The sequence below is a fragment of the Trachinotus anak genome, unplaced genomic scaffold (genome assembly GCF_046630095.1).
Source record: "Trachinotus anak isolate AG129_WGS33_773 ecotype Australia unplaced genomic scaffold, CSIRO_AGI_Tana_v1 ptg000028l, whole genome shotgun sequence".
In the NCBI taxonomy this organism is placed as follows: domain Eukaryota; kingdom Metazoa; phylum Chordata; class Actinopteri; order Carangiformes; family Carangidae; genus Trachinotus; species Trachinotus anak.
Window position 1 is genome coordinate 9,753,299 of NW_027273879.1, and position 22,708 is coordinate 9,776,006.

The 22,708-nt window shown below is 40.7% G+C and overlaps 1 protein-coding gene across 1 annotated transcript; it reads left to right on the forward strand.

The window, feature by feature from the left end:
- Positions 1-9,825: 9,825 nt before the first annotated feature.
- On the forward strand, positions 9,826-22,706 carry rab14l (RAB14, member RAS oncogene family, like). The gene is made up of 8 exons (XM_071467047.1): positions 9,826-9,966; positions 14,766-14,824; positions 16,085-16,138; positions 16,852-17,029; positions 18,067-18,133; positions 19,495-19,582; positions 20,031-20,061; positions 20,178-22,706. Exons 2-8 carry the CDS (start codon positions 14,773-14,775, stop codon positions 20,353-20,355), a joined length of 648 nt encoding a protein of 215 aa, XP_071323148.1. The 5' UTR covers positions 9,826-9,966; positions 14,766-14,772; the 3' UTR covers positions 20,356-22,706.
- The last annotated feature ends 2 nt before the right edge of the window (positions 22,707-22,708 follow it).

Sequence of the window (22,708 nt, forward strand, 5' to 3'; positions counted from 1 at the left end):
TGCAATATGACAATTTGGCATTACAGATGCATCACCCCTGTCCATGCCAAATGGGATTCTCTAGATGCTGAGACATGACCTGAGATGAACGTGTTAATTAGTAAGCTTTAAAGGTGCTGGTAGTTGAATTTTGTTACCACTGGACGGAGCCGGGCTAGCTGTTTCTTTCCATCCAAGCTCCATTCTCCACCATCTTCTGCTTCATATTTAATGGACAGACATGAGAGTGGCAAGAAAACAAATACGTCTATTTCCCAAACTGTCAAACTACGCCTTTAAAATTACAGTGCACACACACACACACACACACACAGGAATATTGATTAAAGCAAAGCTTAAACTGCATCTTTTCCTCTCCAACTCCCTCATGCACACACACACACAACTGTCCACATGACCCTACCCTACCTACCATATGCTTCACACAGATAGTACACACAGCTGGCATTTCTTTTCTCTCGCCCTGTTTTTCTATCGCACACACTCACACACAAGCAATGACTCATGAATAAAAAGCACAGAGAGGAGAGGCAGCTCACACACAGCTGCACACACTTACAAATAAAAAGAGGCACATGTATGTGCGTGCAGGAACATAAAAAGATGAACTACGGGCCACGGTTCAAGAAGGCATTGCTTGTTTTGTAAATGAGCGCTAATGAATCAAAAGCTTATCTGCATTCCACCGTAATCAAAACATATGTGGAAAAATCTGCACTTGCCCCTGTAAATATGTCTTAATATGAATGACAGTGATCATTGGCAGCCATCTATCAGGCCGGACCATATGTTGTTTTGGGTGGGGAGGGAATGAGGGCTTACTGCAAAGCCTGCCTTATCCTCTGGCATTACAGTCTCTAAGAAAGGATTTACTCTTTAATTCTTGATTAGATAGAATTTTCTCCCCAGTGTGCGAGCGCAGTGATACACCGAGCACAGATAACCTGCCCTATTGGGGAAGTGTGTACGAGTGTTTGTGTGTTTGTGTGTCCTTTGGCAGTGCTCCCTCTCTGGGACACACACATGCACAAACTCACATACACACTAACCTGGCCCCCTGGTGTGCCATCCCATTTAATGCCTGGGCTTTTAACACATTGTGATAGGGCTATTAATAGACACAATGGATTATCAATCAGGAGTTAATCCTGATTGATGTGTTTGCCCCAACTGGAAAAGGACCACACTCTGCTACACTGTTTGTTTTTATCTCTGTAATGAGACAAGGTGGTTCTTTCCATTTTTTTTTCTTCAGGAGGTGAAATGAGAGATCTTTTTTTTCTTCTTCTCTGTGATCAAACCCCTAGTGTTACCAGCTTCTCCTTCTCAGGACGTGAGGAGACCGCTGAGGAAGACATTCATTTATTTAGCTCCTTCGCTCGTTTGTCTTCCCCCTCCTCGCCTCTTTGCCTGACTGGCTGCTGAGCTGACTGACTGTCTGGATGGTTGGCTCCCTCTCTCACTGGACTCTCACTGGCAGTTCACTCACACACTGCGTGAGCTTCGCTGGGGCTGGGGTGGAGAGACACAGTCGGGTTGCTCAGGCTTTGGAAAGTGGGATCTCTGCTAGATTTCTCCCTCTGTCTGTTTTGGTGGACTATTAGAGGAGAGTAGAGGAACTCTTTGGCTCTCTCTCCTCCAGCACTGACCACTGACCATCACTACTGTGCTGCATCCATGACTTTACATACCTGGCTGGTGTATGGGCTTGGATTTATCTTGGTTTGGGCACTCTGCTTGACACAAGGTAAGTAGGATATATTTATTTTGGTAGGTTCTGTGAAATGTATGGAGATTAATATAGTGCATAGAAGCATATGAACAGGCTGTGCACGTGTGTGTGCGTGTGTGCACGTGCATGTGTAGATTTGTAAGTGAGCTGAGCACTAATGATATCACAAATACAATAGTCAACAACCTTTTGCAGGCAATCAATCAATAATGAATGTGCAGTCATGCAGGGAATATATTATATATATACAGCAGGGTATAAATACATGTATGTAGAGTGAAAGTATTGTAAAAGCAAATCAACTTTAAATGTTAAGACAGCAGCAGAATTACAGAAAATAGACTTGTAAATGTTCCAGACCAAAACTAACAGAATGGATGACATTATTATAATAAACAACTATGTTCAAAGGTGGATCCAATAAATATGCCTTTGTTCTGCATGTAATTGACCTGGGAGTTCAATCTAGGTCTCCTAACAATAGGTGATATCCATAGTTGGCAAACTAAATTTCCCTATAGAGCCATAACGATTGACCTGACTCGGCTTTGTCTGCAACCTTTGTTTCACTGAGGGCCAAATGAGGAAACTGGGGTGATGTTATGCGCTGAGATGTTGCTTTGCTTGATTCGTATCTCAGTGCGCAGATCACCTCTGATCCCAGCTCCAAACCAGAGGGTGAAGTGAGCTTCAGGGCAGATTAATGATATTACGTTCACCGACAAGGCAACGTCCACGAAAGGCAGTAGAGGAGGCAACAAATTACATTACAGCATATTATAAATAGTATCAGATTTTCAGATTAATGTTATTTCTGTTCTAAATTTTGATGATAAGGCTAAGACATATCATAGTCATGTGATGTAATCCTTCTGAATGTTATCTAACAACTGTGATTTAAAACATACAATATTCAATAGGAATCTAAAAAGATGATGGTGAGGATTGTAATGAACCATAACTGTCAAAAAACATCAACAAAGGACAATGACCTTAAAACCATAATTGCACAATATTGATTACCTATTAAGTATTATATCATTATTGATTATCATAATCATACTGCATTCAGTTTTAAGTGCTACTGAAAAAGCATAATAATAAAAAACATAACATATAACAAGACAGACCAACAGTATAATCTCTCCTAAATTAAATCCAAATGTTCTTATGATAATTTGGAAAATCCTTTTTCTTTTTTTTTCTTTTTTTTTTTTAAATGGCTTCTCAAAGAAATATAATGCATATAATTATGAATATAATTAGCTCTGTGTTGAAATGCAGATGAGTTAAACATGAGCTCTGAACCAATAGCACTTGATACTAAATACTAAATCAGATTTAGGTCACAATACATTTTGATATATTCAGAGTTAATCAACATTTGCAATGCACACTGGGAGAGGATCCGGTGTATACTCATAATAAATCACGATGCCATGGGAGCTGAATGTCTTTCCAATATGTTCTCATTATGTTGACAAATGCTCTTACCAAGCAGCTCATCAATGTTTCATATGTGTAACAACATTGCATCTCAGTGAATTGTTCAATCATGGTGCTCACCAGATGTAAATGGCCATTCCGCTGCTTTTCATTTCCATTACCATTACCCAGCTCGAATGAAATACTCCAGTATTTATGAGAGCTTTCATTGCATAGTGTATCACCAACAGGGGACTATGACACATCGCCTAAAGGCTGGCATGTGCTCTCTGTCCCTGTGAGGCTTTACATTGATTCCAGCAGATTTCTAAAGTGATTTTTGTAAGAGCATTTGCCTGGGATTAGTTTGCTCCTGAAAGCTCCATCAGAGCTTTTGGTGGGCTATTTAACAGAGCAGTGGCGGCGAGAGGCTCGCGTCCGCTCTCTGCCCTCGTTCTGAGTCCACACAGGGCTGCACAGATAAAGAGAGAGGATTGGTTTCAGCCAAAGCTGATCGTCTATCTTGTGTGGGATTTTGGAGGTCAGGCACAGGTGTGTGAGGGGTCTGAGTTTACAGATAATCCCTTTAAGCTCTGGTGGATTTGTTCTGTTTAGGCTTAGCCTTACTTTCTTGAGAGAGTTAGACATTCGGGAAGTGAGAGGCATGGGAGAAGAGGGAACTTAAGATGAAAGAGGTCTTTGGAGTATTTTATTTCTGTAAAGATATGCTTTAAAATTCCATTGCATTGTGATCCCGTGTGTGTCAGCTCTTCTTTTAGCAGCACAGGGAATAACCTATTTTGGCAAACGATCACATTAACTGAGTCTATCAATTTGAGGCATGAGTTGAAAGGGAAAAGTAAACAGCTAATCTGGCTGCATGTTGGTTTAGTCCCCCTCAAGTCCTCCTCTGTGCTGTAGCTTCTACCACTTATAGGGTGCTGAGTGGTAGAGACACAGCTTTGGGATCACAAGCTGGAGCTGGCAGACAGACAGCTTGGGATGGGGTGTACTATTCAGGGTGAGTCACCCTTAAGCACAAGAGAAGAGAAGAGAATCTCAGGGGTTATATGCCAAGATGAGAGCAAACATCAAACTCCAGAACAATGTTCCTCTTTGGAATAGTGAAATGTTAAGAGGGACTCTTAATGCCTTTGAGATGTACTTCTCTTTAAACACCATGCAAGATACTGGCTTCAGTTGAAGGTTTGGCTGAAGGTAGTATTTTGCTTGAAGGGTTGTCTCATTTGCACCATTTAAGCACTGCATAGCTTCCCTAAGAGAGACTATGATGATACAATTTAAGTCCAATTCTCGGCTTCCTCAGAAGATCATTCAAATTTGAATCAGACTCAATGCAAATGATGTAGATTTTAAGTCACAGTCAAAGTTTCTCTTTGGGTGTTATTCAGGACTTGGAAAACTGTAGCTCTGTAGTAGCAACATCAGCATTACCAACAGTGCTACAAAGGTGGGTGATTAGGCTGGATGTGTACCAGCGGCAAGGGTCAGTTTTAAAAGAGTCTGGCAGTTAACACTTTGATATGTGAGGTTTCAAACCAACACAGCATACACATATACACACTTACACTCACTTACAGAAATCCAAAAAGGCCAGAATATGTGCAGTCAAATATTCAGATGAAACAGTCGTGTCAATGGGTAAATAAGGAGAATAATCCTGAAAATCAATTACAACAAATTAGTAATAGTAAAATTAAGTACTATCAAATGGTATTTTGCTAAAGAAAGGTTGAAAACACAGGCAAACTGCATAAAAAAAATCAATCATGAATTGAAACTGGTACAGAAAGGGTTTAAAAATGCTGGTAAACGGCATGCAACCTTACATGACCCATAATAATCAGCTCCCAGTGGTCACCACAGGCTCTCTTGAGATCTCCTGTCTGCAGTACACAGGCAGGTACAATATTTGTGTTGATGAGGCTCATACTTTTTGCTGTGTCTTCTCATCATTTTAAGCACATGCATTTCTTGACATAATAGTGATTCTATTAAGGTGATCTGCATATGTTATTCCTTCCATAGCCCAAAGGTAGCAGGGAATATGTGTGTATCCTTGTTGCGTCATAAAACCAAGCTGACACACCATCTTGTTAAATCAAATCATGTTAAATTGGACCCACAAACTAGTTGTCATGTACTGTGTCCCCTGCAGTCCAGGGGCTGCAGTGCTATGGCTGCAATATCATCCAGGGCCAGAGGTACGTGGACGTGGGCTGCTCCAACCCAGAGGTCATCACCTGCACCCACTCACACAAGGGCTTCAAACACCGTTTCTGCATTAAGACAGAGAGCAGTGAGTAAACCTCTATGAACAATACTCAATAACTAATAAACTGAAATCATATTGACTTCTCTTCTCTTCTCTTCTCTTCTCTTCTCTTCTCTTCTCTTCTCTTCTCTTCTCTTCTCTTCTCTTCAGGCCTCTAACTCAGTGAGCCAATGCGTCTGTGTATGATACTCATTTGGAGAATATTTATGGGGTAGCAGATTAATAAATGATGAATCCACTCTGGCGTGCCACCGGACATTGGCATAATCATTTTTAATCATACTTTCATGTAAATGTTCTTTGTCCACTGACGTGAATATTCTGTTTCTCCGTGCACAGAGGATAGTTACATAACCCTACTTTGGTGTGCTTTGCTGAGTAAATTATAAGTCACTCATTGTTTGATGTTGCGCCAAATGGAGGATGTGGACATCCACGACAGGATGGTGATGGTCAGATGAGTAGTTCTGCTGATATCCATGGAAGCGTGGACAATCCAGCTGTTTGCTTGACGTCTCAGAGATCTGCTCACGTTGAAAGGGCTGATGAGGCACCTTCTTCTATTCACGGGGAAACAACAAGCTCAGACAAGGACTGACAGCAGCCTGTCTGACACAGTATGATGAGCACTTTGTCAAAATCTTGAAGCAGTGTCTTGGTAGTAATCTGTGGCCAGTCAGCCTGTTAATCTTCATGTGACCCTGCCAAACTCAAATCAGACAGATGCTGGTGAAGTTCCATTAGAGTCTTAGAGTTCTAGTCTCCTTTGTGCTCAGATACAAGACATCTGTCCTTAACCCATAATCAGTCCTTCTCTCCTGAGCGATGTCCTCTCATTTCTCAATGGTCTCCCACCTAAACTGAAGAGAAAAAAAAAGCACTGAATAAGCACTTTATGTGATGTGATGTTAAGATAGACCAGAGTAAGAATCATTACCATCATTGTAACCAGAATGGCACTTGGTAGAGCACATACCTCCACCAAGGCCAACCATTTACCTCCGCCAGATCCGGATTATTATCCACTTTTTCACCTGATTGTACAGAGTGATAGCTCGCAAATGTAAGAAAAAAAAAAAAAGTCCCAATTTGGAATTTTAAGTAAAAAAAAACAAAACAAAACAAAAAAACACCCGGATCTGTCCCTTTAACTGGATCTCCACCAAAACTTAATGGGTTTTTCCTGGGCACCATCACTCCACCAAGTTTGGTGCAAAATGGTTTGGTGCATAATCCGTCTGACAAACAAACAGACATAGATGAAAACATAACCTCCTTGGCAGAGGTAATAAAGAAGCCAGACTGATCTTCTTAAGTTGGCCCTGCTGCCCTCACTCACAAGACCTGCTCACTCTTTGTTTTCAGCTTGGAGTTGGGACAACAACCAGCTCTGAGTTCCCTGTGTCTGGGGACATCAGGTTTAGATGTTGCTCATCCGTTGCAAGAGAGTGACCAGTAAAAAAACTGGAGAAGCTGAAGTAGGGGAAAAATTTCCATTTATTTATAATTCACTAGTGCCAAGTTATTGCTGTTGTCAGAGTCAAATTATGCATTTTAATTTTACTGGCACTTAGCTGCAGGTTCTCAGAACACTCGAAAAATCACCCCGACTGTATTCTTCGTCATTATTGGGCACCAGTTATCAATCCAATGCTTTTCTTCAGGACTATATGACAACCAAAAATGAGAGAGACTCTCTAATGGATTTACAGCTCTGACATCAGTATGGGTTTGGGTGAAGTTAAACTGTCTTTGTATATTTTTTTCAGCATTTTCACAGTTAAATAAAGATACTACAGATCCTAAATACAGACTTTACAAGATATTAAGAATTTTGTGGCAACGCTTCTCAAAACTTTTCTTTTCTGCATTTAAGAGAACAAACTCTATTTGTCAAGGGCTTGGTTTCTCAGCTGTGAGGAAATGTCATGTGGAGTGTGCCTTTAAGATCTCTAAGTGGCCTCCTCATTACACACTTGCAGTATTTGGTGCTTACTTGTGCTTTTTTTCTTGCTGAGCCAAACACCAGCTTGTCACTCTTCGCTGACTGACTGACTGTCTCCCTCTTCTGTCCTTCTAGCGGCCCTGGGTATTGTCCTGACCAGCGGTTGTGCCACATCCAGACACTGCCAGCAACAAGAGCTGCCAGGGGTGCGCATCCACTGCTGTGACTCAGACCTATGTAACAGCGCCCCCTCCTGGCATCCAAGCACACTCCACTGTATCTGTGCACTGTTCAGCCTCTTGCTGCTAAGGATGTGGTTGTGATATGGAGTCATTCTGGAGGAGAACACAACACACGTGGACTATGGGAGACACATTTTGTATGAGAAACTCTCATCTGTTCTCCTTGCTGCTGATGTTTAGGGCTGAATGAGGGTTTGACTCAGTGTGGTGTTACTGGTGAGCACCTTGAAATAGTAGCTTTTGTCACATTGTTAGTTTGTGCTTAAAGTCAGAGAAAGGGCAAAATAATCCTGTGAATATGTTTGGTCCAAGTAATGATGAAGCAGCTTGCACTCATCAGTGAATTTATTGTGCACATCCACTTTCTCAAATGTAGCTTGAAGTATATGGGATATTTTGTTGCCAAGAAAAGAATATCTTCTTTAGATTCACACGTCAGTTCATAAAAAAAGAGAAAAAAAAACTTTCAGTAAAGATATCCATATGAGCAGAAAAAACACTGACTTCAATTTTGTAAAAGCTTAGATCCATGTGTAATGTAAGACATAAATCCTTTTTCTCTGTTAAGGAGTTCACTATCTTTCTCAAGATCAAGTCTTTGTGTGTGGTTGTTCTTTTAAAATCACAGGCTGTTTACTTTGCAAAATGAAAGATATTTTTTTTAGTTTGCCGTCCAGTTCTCCAGGCTGAGCTTGGGAAAGCACACTGCATGTGGTTCTGTGTATGACTGTGAGAAAAACTGTACAGTGAAAGCATGTTATGTTGTGAATTGCTGTATTAAATTATTTCATATTTTTCAAAAGAAAATTGCTTTGAACTCCTTCATTTATTTTATTCCAAGACACGCCGTGGACGTCACATACCTCTCATGATCAGAGAAAAATCAAATTACTTTCACATGATTCACATGATTTCATGTGAGATAATTAAACAACTGATTGGAAGAGCACTTTCATGTACATCTAAAAAAATATGTAAATCTGATATGGAGTAAATAGTATAATAAATAGAATAAAACAGAAATAGAATATTCACAGTAGGTTATAGGTCATATAAGATAAGCTAATATTCACCAGTAGTAAGAGTCTTTACAAGTTTAGTACCATGTACTTACACGATACGATCTGTAGCCTATATCACACGTCTATCTATTCAAACATACTGTATATTATCCCATACCAGTCACACAAAGTGGCAGTCAGAGAAAAGCACTGGTGGATCAGAAATTCTGTCTTACACAGGGATACTTTGGCAGAATGGAAACTGTCCAACTCCAAATGTCTGATAAACAGCTCATAGCCCTGCTTTCCTTATGCTGATTGTTTGCATGTGCCAAATGTGCACTTCTCTTTGGTTAGCCTACAAAGGACTTTTTTCCAGTTAACACTTTAACAGATGTCAACCTGGGCCTCAAGATGTCATGCAGCAGAAAAGAAAACACAGGAAACAAAAACAGTGATGTATAGAGTCATAATCTCACTGGAACAGTTTGCCATGCTTTATATCATCTCAAGAGTCTACAAAAAAGTTTTAAGAAACAGCTGAAGTTATTCTTGAAGACGAAAATGGTTTTCTTTTTCATTATTTTTCTATTGCAGTATAAAATGAGATTATTACGATTAATATATATTACCTCAACTCATTTAAATTGTTCTATTAATTGTTAGCCTATTGTAATGGTTTGTATATGTGAAGTATTTATTACGTTTTACAAATGGGTACTATTGAGATGTTGTAACTATATTACACTATATGTAGTGTAAATATAAACATGTTAATGTATTTTCTTAAATAATGTAGACCACAAAATAAGTTTTCTTGTAAAGGCAACAACTAATGAGGATCCAAATAACAATAAATGATTTTTAGGCCCTACAGTCGGTTATATGGATCTGCAGACTAAAACTCACATTTCAGAATCAGTTTGATATAGGTCTTTAAAGATATAAGTTAAAAAAAAGATGCTGAAACAGTACCTGGACCCAGGTCAGGCAGGTGCTCCAAGACACTCGGTCATTTGCCTCATGATTTCACTTAAGTAATGAATTTATAATCTGATGCGGCACTTAGTCGGTGTTAAATACCACACTCAGCGCAGTATGCATGAATACACCTGTGCAGGTGAGATTGCCCTCCACGAAATCGTGCACACACCGCAAACCGCCGCATACGATGCTCTTTGTCCCAGAAGCCCATTGTACACAGCGGAGGAAACCCTGTGCCGAGAGCAGCCATCTTGGATAGACAGATCATACTTGAGCCAGGATAACCTGCAGACCTCCTCTGAGCAGATCAAGAACACACAGCTCAAAAGCCTTCATTCCTGGTAAGGACAGAAAACGGGCAATATTTGAACACACACACGCACACAAACACACACGTACATAGTGTCTAATAAACGCATAGACACTGATTTTAAGGCGTGAAACAGCTGGAACAGTAGTTTAGCCAGCCTGTGTTTTCCTGGAGTCAGCTAATTGGAAAGCTAACGAAGATAGCTAACAGTTGGCGGATACTAGTTTGGTGTCTATCGTCAGTTTCCAAGAATAGGAGATATTACCCATTGAACTGTTAGAGATTACTATTGCGTACTAAGGGCGGGCTTGCCCAGCAATGACTAAATAATGGGTGACAAGCTATCGATGCTACGTATTTACCATAATCCAACCCTCACAGCTAGGTAGAAAACTAGCATGCTAAAGCCATCGCTAGCTATCGTTAGTTTGGTGTATGGTGGCTTTTGTTAAATAATGCTGAGGCTAAATTGGTTTTCTGGCCTGCCCATACTAATTACATGATATATGATCGATTGTCTATGTGCTGATAGGGACATCCGACTTGCGTGTTGTGATTTATGTGATTTGTTGTCAAGATACAGCCATTGCTGTCAGCAAGCAGTTAACGCAACTGCCAGCTAACGCAAACTTAGCTGTCAGAACAGCTAATATAGGGCCGTGATATTTATTAGTCACGATCGACTAACTAGTTGGCCAAGTAAATGTCAGGTTTTACTTCTTTCCCTGCTTAGTTCCATTTCTAGCCTTTTGTGTGTCAACTAACAGCAGAGAATTAACCAAACCGACGCTGTCATTTTGCCGGTTGTTAAGCTAAGCTAGCCACCGTCGTCGGGGTGCAGGCGTGACGTTACAGTATCAAATTAAAGAGTTAACATAAGACACTCCAGCTCGGTTTGTTTGGATTTGTGTGTGCTTTTAATTCTGCTTCCTCGTACGGAAGTGTTGATAATACCGTTATCACGTGTAATGTAACGCTGCGCTTCAGGTCCAATGCTAATTTCTTAGCCATTAGTATGTTAGCCTCCTCTTTGGCTTGATTTTTTTTTCCAAACAACAGATGTGTATAATTTCTAAGCGGAATTTGGATACAGAGGAGACCATCGGTGTCTCTAAGTGTGGCACATTTGGATAGATTACCGTATTCCAACATAAAATGCTGCATCATTTCTGTTTCTTGTGCCAGTGTTCTCTGTGCGTTGGCAGGGATAATGTGAAAACATAACAACGTTACGTGTTGTTTCTTTGTTATTGATCTTCATCATATAAATGTTATCATCATAAATTCAATTTATATGCATTATGATGGTGTGCTCTGCCTTGCCTGTAAACAGTAGTGATGATCTCATTTTATTGTTTTTTTAAAGGTCTGAAAGGAGTCACATGATTTGAATAGTGGGCCAGAACATCATGGAGGCACCGTGACTGTGTCAGGATTTCCTGATAGCCCAGATTTGAGATACTCATAAGTCCTGTACCCTCCCCTCTATGGGAAGTGGCTATTGAGGAGAAAAAAAGGCTTTGACAGTGCGTCTCTGGAGAAAGATTCAGTTAGTTGGGAAGTAAGGGAGAAGTGCTGAGGCTGCAGTCTAGTCACATGGTCTTCACTTGCCTTCTCCTTAATGGATACTCATGTGCTTTATTTATACATAATGAGCACAAAATGAGGTTGAGTGTCACACCTGTATCACATTTTGTGACTGGTTGGGGATATTTTCTGAAATACCTTACCTTCCAAAACATGGAAAACTGTCACACTGGGGATAGAGATGCCGCATGAGGGTCATGTGACAGGAGGCAGTCAAGAAAAAAGATTTTGAAGGATATTAATGGTGTAATTGTGTATGACTTGTTCATGGTCTGTGTTTTACTTTCAAAATGACATTACGCCAGTGTTATCCTTCACATTAGCATGAGTAACTGTGGTGTAAACAAGCTTGTGATAACAGATTTACTGCTGTCATTATTGTGATATTAGAGTTAGCCATATGTTTTAAACAAAATGGTGAGTATCCATGGTAGGTATCAAGATGATTTATAAGTGGCAACTTCATACAGACTGCTTTTAGCTTCAGGTTGCTAGTTGGTGTTAGCCCAAGTAAATTTCACATGTCAGGTCAAGTTGCAGTTTGTGGAGGACTGCAAGTGTGAGCCAAGTCTTTTCTGAGGCCACCAGAAAAAAAAAAAAAACACAGTTACAGCCTGCTCTGGTAGCCCTGCAAGTTGTTTACATAGTTTGAAAATCAGCAGCTTCTGCTGTAAGTCATGTTTTTCACCAAGGAATTTGAAATACTGACACATACTTTGAGGTATTTGATTTTTATGCAAGGGGGTTGTACCAGGAGTCAGTATCAGTGTCAGCATTTGACATCATGAAGGTACCTGAGCCAACATTTTTATCAAAACAAAAATTTATGACATTGACCTGAATTAACCTCTACTATGTAGCCTTACAGGCCCTCTTCATTTCCTTTCTAACGAATTAGTGTCTGCAATCCTCTGTATTTCACCCAGTTACCCCATTTGCATATGCTACTTTAAGTCTACTCCTTTTATCAGCATTGTTCATCCCCTTTCCTAAATTACTTTTTTCTTTTTACTCACTCGCTCTGTTTCGGTTGCTTCACTCTTAGATTGTCTTATCACAACCCATCCACATTTCTTCTGGTTGTGTCAGCATTAATCTGGCCGGTCAAACATGGTCACTGAACTGCAGATGCAGAAGTATGAGCATAACACTAAGCATTGAGCTCTGATGTGGCCCAGTGATTTCCGTTTCCAGGAACTTCAGCATAGTTTTCATTGAGCTTCAGATTAGAGGAAAGTGCTGGTTTAAAGCAGACTATCTTTGTCAGGGACATAGAAACCATCAGGCAGCTGAATGATTAGTCTCCTGATTGTTATGCCTGAATAATTTTCTTCTCTACAGCAGTTAGACTGTACAGCAGCTTTTCGATACAGAATTATGAAGCGGCATTTATTTAGCACAACTGCAAAATTGCCTTGATGTCAGAAAATCGCAAAGTGAATTTTACATTGACATTTGTCATGAGAAAAATTGCCTGCTTTTTAGAGCGGCTTCACTGATGTCATACTTGACCAGATCATTTATTTATGAATAAATCTGAGCAAGTTCCAAAAGAGCTTCTCCCCACGGCTGTTTTAACCAGTGTATTTGTGTGAATGCTCTTTGGATTTACTGTTAGTGGTGGTGATGTTGTGTGGTAAATCTAACGGCTTTTCCTTTGTCTATGTGCTGTGAGTGGAGTGTGAGCAGTGAAGCATCAGTGGATATCAGATAGGTGTCAGGGCTATTTTTAGCTTTGAGCCCATGATGCTGGAAGTGTTCTTGTGCACATCTAAGTGCCACACTGTTTATGTGTAGACAAACTGTGTCCAGTGGCATCAGAATAAGTCAGTGTCATTGTTTTACAGTAGAGACCGCAAGATGATGTGGTTAGGGCTGTAGAATTGTGGTTTTTCTTACCACTGTGGAGTTTTTTTAAAACTCTGAATACTGCTAATGGTTCTTCATCAGCCTCTAAGGAGAGGATGTAGCTGCATGCAGTATATTTAACGAATGCTTGTCACATTATTACTTTTTTTTTTATCACACTAATGATGTTTGGTTATAGGTTTTTATGAAGTGGAGAAAAGCAAATCCTGACTCCCATGTAATTAAGATGTGGTAAGATAGACATTATGGATAAAATTTGTAGAGAATAATCTAATCACCTAGGCCGAGTGAACACTGGTGCAGGACGTGAAAGGTGACATGAGCTTTTTTCTTCACAGTTGAATATGAAGATAACTTTATTTGTAGTGATGGTGGCTCACACACTGCGGCTCTGTGTCACCTGAGTCAGTTTGGAGTGTAGGGGTGGATACCTCCCCACGTTAAACTGAGCAATGGTGTTAATGGGTAGTGGGTCGAGCACTAGTACAAACGATTAAATAGAATAAATCTGTGCATATGCTTGTTTGCTGATGAATATGATAAGCTTGTAGGTGAGCAGTCAGGTTGGATGACAGCGGTATGGATACATGTACATTTGATAGACTTAATGCCTACCAGTTTGTCACTGCTCAGTAAACTGTTAAAAATACATGGCTAAGACTGTTATTTTCTGCATTTATTTATGCAAGCACAAATGTTAAATGTGTGGGATGTGCAGTCACAGCACCTTCTAATTTTCTTAACAGCTAAAAAAGTATCAGTGCTCAGTGTCATTTTGGTTACTTGTACAGTCTCAGCTGTTGCATTGTAGGACTTAAAAGGGAATGATTTTGAGAAATGAACGTGTTATTAGTCATTTTAATCAAGGTCAAACTAGTAGATATTGATGAGCACTGTTTCTATAGTTGGGTTGTGTATAATTGTATAATTGGACTGTTTACGCTATGTATATAATTTGATGTGTTCATTCACATCCTGTGGAAGTTTTTATTGCTGTACTTGTAATGTGCTATAAAAATGGCCTTCTCTGTCCTCACTATTATGGCCCCATTGATCTGATACTATTATAGGTTTGGAGAATAACACTGACCCTTTTATGACTCGTTTAAATGCAAGCATGTACAATACTTAGCATCTTCACATACTCAAATGAGGTTTTAGCCTATCCTCGACTATAATATGTTTTTTTTTAACTTGTATATGAATTTGTGAAACATTTGTGTATAGCATAAACAGCTTATTGTTTTTTTTTATCACTCATTCCAAAAAAGAATTGAAATCCACATTAAATTATTACCTGAAATAACTTTTGTCAAAAAACAGCAATTTTTTTCTTACTGACAGTTCAAATCCTCTGTCTTTTCTCTCTTTCAGAGCCACAATGGCCACTGCACCGTACAACTACTCCTACATTTTCAAATACATCATTATCGGTAAGTGAGCGATGCCAGCGACAACTAGTGTGCAGTCTCTGCAGCAAGCTATGTTGATGAGGTTACGGGAGCAGTTCACAACACAGTGATGTGTCCCTCTTCCAAAAGCAGATCTAAAGAATGATCAGCTGAATGCTACCCTGTACACTGTGTGGATCCAGCATATTTAAATTTTTGCGTTAAAGCACCAAATTGTAGGAGCTGTTTCTGCACACTTGTATTCCTCTGAGAGACAATACTTGACAATCAATCAGTGAAATTTCCAATGCATTAGTTGAAGGAATGCTTTGCCTCGTAGTCCCCTAAGATTTTCTGCGATGGCAGTCTTGGCAGTTGCTAATATTTTAATGCCATTCTACTTTGTGCTGCTTAGCAATGAACAGTTAAGCATACATTGCTAATATGTAATGATTTTTTAAAAATCCCTCTCCCCTTTTACCATTATGTTCCATGTTTTGCTGACATGTTTCTCAACAGGAGGCCTTGAAATAAACACGTTGCTGCCTTTATTTGTATTTACATTTACAGCCATACATAAACACACACCCACAGCTTTGGGCTATTTATCATCCGCCTCTGTCAAACATATTACACCCTGCCTGAAAGTTTAAGCGGGTGTCAGAATGACTCTGTAAGATCAGCCTGGAGGGATAATGGCTTGTTACTTTACTTTCTGTTTATACTTTTTTTTTTTTTTTTTTTACTTCACTAGAACAGAGAAGGAAACTTTGAACTGTTTGTTTTCGAACAGTGAATTTTGTAAGATCTCATGATGGTGTTTGTCGAAGTTTTTGACTGTTTTGGCTGAGTAAAACAAACAGTGAATGCATCAACCAAGGCGCTGTTTGGTGTTTCTCAGCATTCAAAATATTGGCACACTTCAAAACTATTGATTTTATCAGTATTACCCAAATGAATTTGTTGGATTTTGTTTGCTTGCAGCATTGTTTTTCTTATTTTGTTAAGCTGAAAGAAGGATCACCAGAGATCACAAGATTGAGGCACAAAACAAATGTATAATTGGTGTGAAAATGGTTATAAACATATACAGTATTTGCAAACTGTAGGACAGAGTACATTAAGGTCTTTCTGTCGCTCTCCCACTACTCCACATGAAATTTTAAGTATCGTCACTGACTATCACAGAGGGGCTGCTCCATCATGCATGGGGGCAACACTGCAGGCCTGAATAGAGAATTGTTCTTCTGTTATTTTCTTGGTTGACCTGAGTTTCTCTCTCGTGTCTCTCTCTCTCCACAGGGGACATGGGGGTGGGGAAGTCATGTTTGCTTCACCAGTTCACAGAAAAGAAATGTAAGTGCCGCCCTCATTTTTGACTCCTTTTCATCTGCCTGTGTGCCTCAGTGTATGCAAGGTTGCCAGGTTCAACTGGAGCGCCTAGATCACTTTAGATTTCTTTGTATGCCAGCGGAAGTCAGTGGCATAGAAGTCAAGTGTGAGCTCAGCAGTGAGACTCTTGCTCTCTCTGTGCGTGAGTCAGCTGCAGCCTCCCATTACCATTCAGCTCTGTTTTGTTTAGTGCTACTATTAACAAGCCAGATGCTGTGTTCCTTATTCACTCACCCACGATCACATCCTGCATACACACACATCCCCACACGCACACATCCCCACACACACACACACATCCACACATCCATACACACACACATACACACACTGGGGTGATTTAGAAGAGGTTTTCTGTGTCAGCATTAAAGGCATTTGTGGCTTTCTGGGTGTTGATACTTTCAATCTACTGTGAGTATAATGAATGTGATTAATTATTGATGCACCTGCTGCTGGCTTATAATGGAAATGCGTGTGTGTGCGCACGTTTTATGGGGGACCAGAATGCTGGAGGGCTGCTTGAGGATTAAGACTTGGTTTTAGGCTGAGGGGTAGGTTGAGGATTAGATTTAGGCTTTCAGCTCAGTAAAAATGAAAAAACATTGAGGATGTGCAACAGCAGTTAAACTAATTCACACAAGAATTGAATTTACAGTAGCCCCACTTTCTCTCCCCAGTCATGGCAGACTGCCCCCATACGATTGGCGTGGAGTTTGGTACGAGAATCATTGAGGTGAGTGGCCAGAAGATCAAGCTGCAGATCTGGGACACGGCAGGGCAGGAGCGCTTCAGGGCCGTCACCCGCTCCTACTACCGCGGAGCTGCAGGAGCACTCATGGTCTACGACATCACCAGGTACAGGCATAACTGTTTTGTGTGATACACATTTACTACATCAGCTCTACTTTATACCAAAGCTTCCGTTGAATGTGTGATAACTGTCTGGTGCATTTTAGAAAAACATGTAAGTTGAAGGTCTAATGAAAACAAGAGCCTGTGACAACTGCAGCTCACAGACTCCCTCCTGAACAAACAGGTTTACAGCTTGTGTTCAACTTTCGTGCTCAAACTGTTAGATAGTATCAGTGGTCTGCCGAATAAACACGTGTGGAATGTCCACACCACACCCGACTCCAGTAAGGGCCCTAAAGGTCCCAGAAACAGTTAACTGGAAAAACTAATATGAATTGTTTACATTTCTGTCAATTTGGCTGCCCACAGTGTCAGCTGGTCTAATAGCCAAAAATGGGAGACTAATATGTTGTGTCACGCATGGTTGCTCTTAACACACAACTGATAATTCCTTACCCATATCCTGTAATTAAAGGGTGTGGCTTTAATAGATGGTTTTTATATTTGTGTTCTTCCCTGTGGTTCAAGTGTCACATGGTGCAGTCCAGTTGAGAGGGTACAGTGTGTCCACTTATTTTCTGATAGAATAAGTGAAAAACACTGGACTACCAGTTCGGTAAAACTCATTTGTGCCCATGGACCAGTTCATCTGTTACTTTGACTCATTGACATGGTGATTGTCTTTAGGATCAAACTGCAATCTTGAGATAATGGGACATTTATTGGAAAATGGACATGAGGCTGTAACTTGGAACAAATGACCTGTTACAGTACTGTTCAGTACAAAGAGAAAGCTGTTGGGTTGCATTTTCGACATTTTCGCCTGTGACAAACTACACAAATATGAATCTCAAGTGTATCTGTAACCCCCACATTTGTGGCCCCCCGTAATGGTGTTGTCCTGCTCTCGTTGCTACGCCATCCTTATAATGCAGCAGCTGCCAACTCTCTTCTGATCGCTCCTCAGAGGTAGCACAATGTTCTGTTATGTCTTTGCTCGTCGTCATAGTAACCTCTGCCCTTATGTTGATGTCATGCAGGAGAAGCACGTACAACCACCTCAGCAGCTGGCTGACTGATGCTAGAAACCTCACCAACCCCAATACTGTAAGAACGCATTAACATCATTTCACTTTGCACACTGGAACTATTCTGTAAACCCTCTTTTCTCTGTCTATTGTCTTTACCTGTGTAGTTTTCACCCCTGTCCTTACTTCTGCTGCTTTACTTCCTCTCTCCCCCCCTATGTTGTTCTCCCTCCCCCCTGAGATTGTTTGATGTCACAGAGCCCTGTCCCTCTCTGAAATTTGATTTCTTGGTAAATATAATTAGCTCTCAATCATACTGATCTCATTTACTAAGCTCTGTGTTCCCTCAGAGAAGTGGGTTTCTGCAAACATGCCACTTCCATCCCAAAATCGAAAATGTTTTCCAAGTCTTAAAACAACTATTTTCATGCAAATATATGGGTTTCTTGTGGAACTATGTTTTCTTTTGCTCTCCGTATGGATACATAAGACCACAAAGTATGAATGTTGTTTTAATGATGAGTTTTTGTGCTATTTTTTCCATTACAGTTGACATTTAACAATTTCAAAGTAGTGTTTATGTAGACATTTTCTTCCAGTGATGCTCATAGAAAACAGAAAAATCCACAGCAGTCTGTTGGCGGAACCTGTTGCTGTTTTTCCCTGAAGCATCTTGTAGCGCCCATGTGGTGGCACTGTTGTAGTCCAGTCATGGCTTGAGCTCCAGTTGTCAACATTTGCAAGTGATTTTTATTTTGGCTGCTCGGCTTGAACTAACATAATGGTTGTCAATTGAACGAGAAGTGTTTAGTCAGACTTTATTGTTATGTAGCAAGAGCCTCTAAGAGTCTGCCCGTCACCTCATTTTTCCCAGTAACAGCCAACAATTCAAGGAAAAGAACTTGATGTTTTATTCATTCATTTGTCTTAGTGAAATAACAATAATAAATGTTTTCCTTGTGTGTTGATATCATATTTTCCTCCATGTATTCTGCCTCTCGTTAATGCAGTGGAAATGGAGTCCTGGCCCTAGACTCACTGACTTATCACAGTTTAATTTTCACCTCAACACTGATAATGATTAGTTGTTAACACGGTGAGGATCTTTTTTGCAGCAGCAGCAGTTCAGTGGAGAAGAGTCTCTCTCTCCGCTACAAGAAAGCTCATTACATTACACCAGTACATTACAGGTCTAATTACATCACAGTTGCTAGGGGCACCGCATAGTGTGCTCTTATGGGGGTGTCAGTTCCTCAGTGTGTTTATTTATCGATTTCTTAACAGACAAGTCAAAGGTGTAACAGCTTGATTGAGGAAGTCTTTCTGTAGTGCCTTTGGCTCTCTTATTTCTTGGAGGTTTAGAAATCAGATCTCCTCCTGAAATGTCATAGTGTCTATACGATTGTCTCATTCTTTCTCTTCCTGTGTCTGGATTCTCAGGTGATCATTCTCATAGGAAACAAAGCAGACTTGGAGGCCCAGAGGGACGTCACGTACGAGGAAGCAAAGCAGTTTGCTGAGGAGAACGGTGAGCCACAGAACAGTGCTCGTTGGGAAGACAGGAAAGATTGTTTTAGGTGGAGGAAACTAATAAGATGTTAACTAATTATGTTTTCTGCAACGGCATCTTCCAAAAGTCTGACTGCTCCATCCTTAGTTTAAACAACATAGTGATCACAGGAATCCCCCAAAAATGTCCAAATATTTAGAATCAAATTGAGAGTTAGCCTCTGTGTCCTTTTTTCAGTGTTTATAATGAAAGCTCTTGTGGTTGATTTCAACAGACAAAAGTGAAGATGAACATCCTTTTGTGTTTATATTACCGAGACAGAAACTAGGAGAAGGTGACTTGAGGAAAGATTAAGTGAGCAGAGATATTAATTGAAAGAGGGGGCAAATGAGGACTTGGTATTTGAGGTATGTGAGTTTGGAGCAATGTTTAACTGACGTCATTGTGTCTGTTTTATGTTCTACAGGTCTGTTGTTTCTCGAAGCTAGTGCAAAAACGTAAGTGCACAACTGCAGTGTGTCAGGGACTGCAGAACATGAAATACCCCTTTGCTGACTTTCTCTAGCTCCCATTTGCCTCCTTTGTCAAACTTGTCTTTATGCTCTGTATTCAGAGGTGAAAACGTTGAGGACGCTTTCCTGGAAGCCGCTAAGAAGATCTACCAGAACATCCAAGATGGCAGCCTGGACCTGAACGCCGCTGAGTCAGGGGTCCAGCACAAGCCCTCAGCCCCTCAGGGCGGCCGGCTAACCAGCGAACCACAGCCCCAGAGAGAAGGCTGCGGCTGCTAATGACCAAGCAAACCCCCTTCGCCCTCCTTTTCTCCCCCCCTCTCTCTCACTCTCTCATTCTCTCTCTCTCTCTCTCTCTCTCTCTCTCTCTGTGTCCTACCCAACCTCCCCCACCACCACCACAACCCCCCCTTGCCATCCATTCCTTCACCTCCGTACATTCATCCACCCTCACTGCACCAGGAGCTGCATGAGAGCAGGGCCGCGGAGGGAAGGAACGGGGGACGGATATTGACTTGGGCCAGACTGAGCTGGGCTGTGTGGACTACATCTCTCCCCTCCTCCTCTCTGCCTGTCTGTCTCCCTCTGTTGCTGTCTCACTCACTCCTCTTCAAACTGTCAGTGTGTTGTCGTCCCATAACGCTCCTCTTTTGCTCCCTTCCGCTCCTCTTGCACCATTCAGTCTAGTCCCCTCCCCCCCCGTCGTAGTATCGTAGACACCACCATGCATTACACGGGTTACTGACACTTTAGATAGATGTAATGTTCATACGATAATGATAAACTGAGACTGTTTTTTTTATGTTTGGTTTTATAGCTATATATGACATGTAAACACTGCATTAAGTTTCATCCACCACTGATAAGTTCTCTATGAATCAGATCTAAATTATTTTCCCTGTCTCCTGGCGCCTCTCCTGCATGGTTTACCAATCCAGCATTTTATCCAGACATACGGGTGCGATATCTCACTCGCGGTTCATTTTTGTGGTGTCGGGCAGCGAAGGCAATGAAGTAGTGTATCATGCAGCCACACAGGTAGAAACTCTTAAGTGTGTGTGTCAGAGAATGTGTAGCCAATTGAGCTTTTTTTTTTCCTGCAGAATTCAACCCCTGATTGTGGCTTTTAATTCTGTTCCCGCTGCTCAGCACAAAGCGAATTCCTTTGCCAGATGTGGCAACACTGATGTTTTCAGGAGGGAGAGGAAAACTTTTCGAAAAACCAGGAATTGCCCACAAATTCCTTGTGGGTGATTTCCTCAATCTCTCCTGTGAGATATCATAGGAAGGAATATTGGATGTTTTCCAGTTTGTGTGTGTTTGTGAGTGTCTGTGTTAAGAAGTTGGATGGGGGTTTCTTTTAACACTTAAACAAAAACAAACAAAAAAAAAAAAAGACATGGCTTTTCTGTTTTTGGTGGAAAGATTCATCCACATCAGTTTCTTTGCACCAGCTCTCCCTCTCCTCACCCGTCTGACCCCAAAACTCTCCCCCAGGTCATATCAACAGATTCTGTCTTTACCAGCATTGTCTTTGTCATTGTTTGTTGCCTTATTATAATTAATGTTATTACTCTTTAATCTTTATAGTTTTGCTGCACTTGCTCTTCTCACTGCTGTTGGACTCACCCCGATTCAATAAATTATCTCTTTTTAGGATAATTATTGCATTTTACTGGAGAATAACGCAAAACACACAAGTGGTGGCTCAAAATAGCAGCAGCATGGTCTGAAGCCCATATCTCAACTATTCAGATATAAAAACAAACTTCAAGTGTAGCTGCACTGAAGAGCTGATCTGTTCATATGGACAGTTGGTCCTCTTGTATAATACAACACCAAGCAGCATGCCCCCTCCCCAAAAAAGATTAAATTCTCAAAATCCAATGTTTTTTTTTTTTTTAAGTACATTTTTTTCTGTATCATAGTGATTCCCTGATTGGACAGCTGTATATATTGCTTCTTAACTATTGGTGATGACCTCGCTACTTGGGATTTGGAAATTTATTTGCTGGCTCTGCCAAGATCTGTACAGTTGATGTGCTAGTGGGTTGCCTGTAATTCATGCTTGGGAAAATTCTGTAACATAGTTTCTATTAATAAATGTATGTAAAGGACAGACACCTAAACACCCCCCCCCCCAACCACCCCGTCTGCACACTACTGAACCTGCTGATTGGTTGAGGGGAGAGGAAGTGGATTGAGATGATGTGCAAAGTAGTATTTATGTCTGCAAACTTTGATTCCTGTCATTTCTGTATGGAGTGGAGAATGGGGCACTTTCATGTTTATATTCTGTTTTCTTTTTCCACCCATTATAGCTCCTCCACATGGGAGGAGTCTGCATCGCTGTCTTAACTTTTGGGGAGTGGGGATTGGTTTGTTATTGTGGGAAGTTGGTGGGCTGGGTCTTCCTTTTTCCTGTGTCCCACCTCTTTGCAGTCTGAGTGACCACTTCCTGCTTTTGTCTGTCCACAAGTACAAAAAAAAAAGTACATATGTATAAATTTTTAAGGAGCTGTGCTAACATTTAAATGCGTTCTTGAGTGTATATGATTTTAAAATGTTGACATTTTGATTTTAATGACAAAATACTCTAGACAGAAAAAATAAATTATACATAACCTGTTGC